Raw genomic sequence first — 7,014 nt, forward strand, 5'->3', positions numbered from 1 at the left:
GCAGCCTCTTGGCTGAGAGGGTGAGCAGACTGCAGAAAATAATAAAAGTCATGACAAGAGACAGAGTCCACTCATTTCTGCAAAGTTGATATGGGCTAAGGATGGTGAAAAGACTTTGCATCAAAATAAATGATACTCAAGACATTTTCACATAAATTTGGAATTGGCAAGGAGTGGGTTATCTACATTTTCACAATACAAACTTTTGAAAAAAATCTTTTCCCAGGACATCATCAGACAAGGATGTATTTGGTAGTGACGATGATGCACAAGGCTTTGTTGGATGAATGAAAGACTTCAGATATTTAGCTTTCCTTGAAGCCTGTGGAATGTCACCATTGTTTATCAAACCCCATGATTTTGCCCAGGCTCTGCTCTTTCCTCCACAGACATTCCACAAGGAACATTACCTAAGCATGTACTCCATTTTGTTTCTTTTGTGGGGATTTACTCTTAGAATCTCAGTTGTAGGAGTCCTGGGAGACCTGATGAATACAAAAGATTTCCCATTCATGAAGACCCTAAATTAGAAGCACATTATACCCTTCTACAGCTAACAACTGCCCTATTTCATTAAGATTTCTCTTGCTTAATGACGAAGTGACAGCTAAGGCCTAAAGAATTTTGGCAACAATCACCAAAATGTATACAACAGTATATTTCACACAAAGATAAAATTGTGCCCTTGTGTTTTAGGTTGGATCACAACTATCAGCAATGTCTCAAGTAAATCTTGATTGGGTTGATGAGCATCAGCTTCAGCGTTTAAATGAAAGGTTAATTGTCGTTGACGAAAGTGATGAGGTTATTGGTGCAGATACCAAGAGGAATTGCCACCTGAATGAAAACATTGAGAAAGGTAGTATGGAAATGTTTTCTTTGTCTGTTTCATCAGATTTTTATCCTTTTTATCCCAAACTCACAGAGATGTAGAGGGGGGAAACTTCAGGCATTTCTCATGAGGGGAGACCTTCAATCATCTTATGCTCTTGTTGCTTGCCTTCTTTAGGAGAAGGTTCAAGAAGGGTCCATCTTAAATCTTTTTATTTTGAGCATTAATTTGTCATCAGGTTTTCATTACCTGGAGACCATGAATTACCAGTCTGGGAATGCAGCGTGTATTCCCCTTTCCTCTGCACAGGAGCCATATTATAGGTTTTCTGCTGCAGCGATTCTCTGTGAGATAGAGAGCCAGGTCAGAAGGACAAGTGAATTACTATATCCGCTCCATATTTGTTGGCTCATATGAATCGGCATTTATTTTTTCAGGACTGTTGCACCGAGCCTTCAGTGTTGTCTTGTTCAACACAGAGAATAAAGTCTTGATACAGCAGAGATCAGACTGCAAAGTTACTTTTCCCGGTGAGTCCATTCAATTGTACCTATGGCTTAAGATGTCCATGTCATTTGACCTGGACGTATCTGGGACGTAAATTATCTGAATTGCCCTTGTCTGGCTCTCACTTTAGTCGACAGTTAGTTCATCCCTGAGGGAACAGTATAGACAGATCCTTAGAAGAAGAAAACCAAACCAGTTGCTGTCAATTCAACGCAGATGTATGTGACCCCATGTGTGTCAGAGTGGAACTATGCTGAATAGGGTTTACAATCCTTATTTTTCAGAAGAAGATCACCCGCTCTTTCCTCTGAGGCACCTGTGGGTGAACTTGAACCACTAAACTTTTGATTATCAGTCAAGCACAGAGTAGGTACCATCTAAGGATTTGGAGGATTAGAATCAATAACATTTAGCAATTAATTAAGGACATATACAAAAATGATTATCCTACAAGCCAAATCTCTCTGTTTTATATTCTCCTGCACTTCCCAAAATCAAGAGAGAGTGAGTAGGTAGAAATAGTCCCTTTTAAGGGTGGGGGGGGGAAGCATTTATACCAACTCTAATCATTTTAAACTTTTTTGCATGAAGTGCTGTAATTTTTTCAAACCAAGCCTTGCATGACACATTAAAAGTGGACGGGACCCAGGATAGAAGACGGTGGCAATGAAGACCTCTCCTTTGTTCCTCCTTATCTGAGGTTCTGTGGCTCAAAGAAGCTTTCAGTGTCTGAGGAGGGAGACGGGAGGGAGAGTCAGTGAACAGAGTGGTTCCCCCATCATAAATAACATTCCTGTTACTTAGGTAATTAGTATGTTTCATTAGGAAAACTTTCTCAAAGATATTATACCTGAAATGGCTTCTATAAAGCTATATTCATTAAACAAGATCATCCTTCTTTCTGAATGTGACTCCTGTCTCCTCAGCTCCACCTTAAAACCTACACAAAGACACACACACACCTCACACCCACTCTCTCCTCTGCCTCTTTAAGATATATTAGATACTTGGAGCTCTGGTGGTTCAGTGGTTAAGAGCTAGGCTGCTAACTGAAAGGTCAGTACTCCAATCCACCAGCCTCTCCTTGGAAAGCCTACTGGGTGGTTCTATTCTGTCCTATAGGGTTGCTATGAGTTGGAATCAAGTGGACGGCAAGAGGTTTGGTTTTTTTTTTGTTGGGGGGAGGGTGTTTGCGGTATACGTATGTATGAATCCTGATCCCTGTCCCAAGACATACCTGGAGAATGTAACAAGATATACACATGAGAAATTAACTTCCAGTCGATGGATCTACATTAAGTATCAGCGGAGCAGTAAGGGTAATCCATTCTTAAGAACAATTCCATGAGGTAAGTATCATCATACTCATCTTGTCAGGTAAAACCAGGTGTATGTGTGTCAGAATAGAACTATGCTCCTAGGGTTTTCAATGGCTCATTCTTCAAAAGTCGATTGCTGCGCCCTTCTTCTGGGGCTCATTGAGAAAGGCTGGAACCTTCAAAGTTTTGGTTACCGGCTGACTTCGTTAACCATTTGCGCCACCCTGAAACTTCTAAGGAGACTTGGTGACACAAAGATTAAAGCAATCAATTCCTAATCAAAATTTGGCTGTTCAAAACCGCAAGTGGCTCTGTTGGAGAAAAATGTGGCACTTGGCTTCCATAGAAAGTTACAGTCTTGGAGACTTATAGGGTCACTATGAGTCAGATGGCAGTGGCTTTTTTTTTTTTCCCGGGTAGGGGGTGGGAGAGACTTCTATCTTGTCAAGTTCCTTGCCCAAACCTCCACACCCAATAAAAGCCACAGAGCCAGGATCTGCACAGAACACTCACAGTAAACCCTTGCTCTTTCTCCTCAACCAGTCTATGTTACAGATAATTTTGTTTTACCTGAAGGTCTGTGTTTGCATTTTTAGTATATTCGGTCTTCAATAATTAAAGTAAGGGAAATGCTTTCCATGTGCATTCTCTTCAGGGTATTTCACTGAGTCTTGCTGTAGTCATCCTTTGTACAACCCACTGGAACTGGAAGAACAAGATGCCATTGGAATCAGGCGAGCAGCTCAGAGACGCCTGCAGGCTGAGCTGGGGATTCCCCCCGAGCAGGTACCCAATATCTGTCCAGTATCCACTGTGCTAATGGTGAATCCAGTGGGTGACATTCAGCAAAAGCTGAACATGAGCTCAGTGACTGGATTTGTGTCATTGGCCTCATAAAGGTGGTGTTACAAATAGGAGATTTGGACATTGTACATTTTTTGTTAATTTCGGGTAGAGATTATTTAGAAATCTGGCTTTCTATCAAACACTGAAGAAAGAGAAGGTTGAAATTTGAGACTAATAGGATGTTTGAAATTTTTTACCTTCGGCCATTAAAGAAAATAATTTAGAAGGAATGGATATTTTCTTGGCAAAGATGGTTAGTTTATATTGGGCGAGGGCACAGTTCTTTAAAGTATGACACAGACAGATTAACTGAAATAAAACAAATTCAAAACCGGATTATTATTTAGTCTTGAATCTACATGTTTAGCTAGATAAAGTTAAGGTTTAGATAATTAGCCCTTTTGAGTGAAAACATATCTATTTATTTTCTCTACTTTGCCTATACTTTCTATATTTTCAACACTGGCATTGTTAATTAACACTGTGTCAATTTTTGTCATAGATTTCTCTAGAAGACATTTTAGTTATGACAAAGTATCACCACAAGGCAAGATCAGATAGAATCTGGGGAGAACATGAAATTTGCTATCTTCTGCTTATAAGAAAGAATCTCCCTGTGAATCCAGATCCCAGTGAAACAAGATGTTTCTGCTACATGACCAAGGAGGAGTTACAGGAGTTGCTGGAAAGGGGAGCCAGGGGAGAAGTGAAAGTTGCCCCGTGGCTGAGAGTCATCGCAGAGAAATTTCTGTATAAGTGGTGGGCTCATTTGGATGAAGTAACCCAGTTTGTTGAGCTTAATAAAATAGTCAGAGTGTGAAGAGCATGGGTGTCGAGAATTTGCCAGAAATACTGCCCCCAAACAGAAAATGCTGTGTTTTCACTGCAGGCAAACATGACACACAATTGCCTTGTAATTATATGCTTTCACAAGAAAAGGAAAATCTTTCGGTTGCTACTAATCTAGAAATCACGTACTTTTAATCTTTTAATCTACTTTGTTATATTATCCTATTGTTTTCTTTTGTCCCATTTCTATATTTTTCATGTTTGGTTGAGAAGGGGAAGTTGAATGTTTCCCCCTCCACACTTTCCATTTTATATGCACTTGGCAGGTTAGCAGTAGCTGATCCTGAAAGGCCTGGTAGAAGGTCTTGAGAGGACTGGAATATTAGACTGTTATATTAGACGGTTAGGTGAACTGTGATCCTACTTTTTCAACGGTGCTATCCAAACTCCCAGGAAGTCAGAATGGGGTATCTCTGCATGATTATTAGTGTTTTTTAAAGCATCACTTATTTCACAGTACAAAACAAAGTTTATTTCCAAGAAACACACATTCAGTCTTGTGTCTTAAGGCCTGGCTATATGCATTTTAGTTCATCTCTAAAATGGGTTCATGTCAACACATGTTATAGTCTAACTACAAACCGCACAGGAAATGTATATGGTCTCAACCAGATGTCTCTGCATTCATCCACTTTTGTTCCTGAAGTTGGCTTATATCTCTGTAATCTGCTTGTAAACAAAGGCAGTTTTGCTTTTAAAAATTACTCTGTATTTTAGCACAAAGTGAGTATACATTTTTAAATTAGACCTGAGTATGTAGTATTTTTATGTAATATTGAGAAAGAAATTATGTTTTAAAACCAGACCTGATAATATAGTGAAATTGCCACAGGCCTTAGATAATAACCCCTGAAGATTTCCATTCTTCAAACTAAGGTGTTATTTTGTTGTTTCTTGATGAAAGACAAGTGAGCTTTTGATTCTTATTTCTAGTAAGCATAGATAAATCTTATTAAAATATTATTTCGCAAACTAATGAAATTTAAATTTATAATATCTTTTTACTTAATAAATGCTAGTGTTAAATTGCTACTGTTCATTTTTAGGAGGTAACAAATCATCTTTATGTAAATATTAAATGCCTCAATAGAAAGATCACTGTATATTTAAGGTGTTTTCTTTAGTAGAAAAAAATTCTTCAGTTTTAAATGAATTTTATCTTTAGAATTTATAACATTGATTTCATTAAATCTGTAGCTTATTCTCTTCAAAATGACTCTATTCTCTTATGAGAAAATGTTAAAATAAAATAGATACATGTGCTTGCTTCTCAAGATTTTGAAAGACATATTAAACCAACCAAAACCAAACCCATTGCAGTCATGTTGATTCCAACTCATAGCAACACTATAGGACAGGGTAGAAGTGCCCCATCAGGTTTCCAAGGAGGAGCTGGTGGATTTGAACTGCTGACTTTTTGGTTAGCAGCTGAGCTTTTAGCCACTGTGCCACCAGGGCTCCAACGGGCATATTACCTACCAGCAAATGTGAGCATTGGGGGAAAAAAATGGAAAAATTCTTTATAAAACACAAGCAATCAAAGCCAACACAAGAATAAGTAGAAAATATGAATAATCCTATAGCTATTAAAGAAATTGAATCTGTATTTTCTAATTTTGCTTGCAAAAGAAACTGTACTCATATAGTCCCCAATGAGATGAAATGATATTCCTGCTATAATTCTAACTTGCTTGTATCCTACTATAAAGATAAATAAATATAGCCGTAGATTAAAACTTACCTGTGTCTCTTGAACCTGATTGTGCCTGATGAACCAACAATCACAGAAGTGATACTGCACCTGCCATCATCATTTCACTCAGCATCATATTGGAAGTCCTCCCATTAAGAAAAGATAAAGGAGTAAAATTTTATAAAGATTGTAAAGAAGAAATACAACTATAATTATTTTCTGATACTATGCAAAAATTTTATAAAATACAGATTCTTATTAGCAATAATAAGTGAATTTAGTAAGGTTGCTAATACAAATTTAATACACAAAAATCACGTGTATTTGACAACTTGGTCGTAATGGACCAATTGCCCAAAAAGCACGTTTCAGTACATATGAAACAGATCACTTAGATAAGCACTATAGAGAAATTGAATTTGTTATTAAACACTCCCCCAAAATAAACATAGAGGTAGGGCCAAGACGGCAGAATAGCCAGACGTTTCCAGTGATTCCTCTTACAACAAAGACCAGAAAAAACAAGTGAAACGATTATATTTATGACAAACTAAAAGCCCTGAACATCAAAGGCAAAGTTAGAGAATGGCTGAGCAGCAGGGGGAGGAAGAGATGGTTCAGAAGCAGAGAGGAGTTCAAGGACCTGAATCGTTGGGATGAATCAGGCCTCATTCCCAGGGGTGGCTACAGTGGGCTCGTGGTAGCGTTTGACCTCAGTTTCCTCAGGGAGAAGCAGCCAGCTGCACAGCCTACTCACACCTCTGGAACCACAGAAAAATGGCACTCTCAGCAAAAGCTAAGTACTTGTGTATCTTTTACCATGCCCACTGCCCCAAGCCAGATTCAGAAGCTGTTGATTTCACTTGGCCTAAGACAGGCCCTGTTGAGCACCGAGAGCCATTCTCCCAGCCTTGGAGAAGACATAAATTCGCAATTGTGGGAAAAGATAATTTGCCAGTTCCACTAAC

At 38.6% G+C, this 7,014-nt stretch overlaps 1 protein-coding gene across 1 annotated transcript; it reads left to right on the forward strand.

Moving 5' to 3' along the window:
• The first annotated feature begins 717 nt into the window (after nucleotides 1-717).
• Nucleotides 718-4,324, forward strand: LOC126074864 (isopentenyl-diphosphate delta-isomerase 2-like). The gene is made up of 4 exons (XM_049881662.1): nucleotides 718-859; nucleotides 1,270-1,362; nucleotides 3,314-3,444; nucleotides 4,007-4,324. Exons 1-4 carry the CDS (start codon nucleotides 718-720, stop codon nucleotides 4,322-4,324), a joined length of 684 nt encoding a protein of 227 aa, XP_049737619.1.
• Nucleotides 4,325-7,014: the final 2,690 nt, after the last annotated feature.

The sequence above is a fragment of the Elephas maximus genome, chromosome 4 (assembly GCF_024166365.1).
Source record: "Elephas maximus indicus isolate mEleMax1 chromosome 4, mEleMax1 primary haplotype, whole genome shotgun sequence".
Classification (NCBI taxonomy): domain Eukaryota; kingdom Metazoa; phylum Chordata; class Mammalia; order Proboscidea; family Elephantidae; genus Elephas; species Elephas maximus.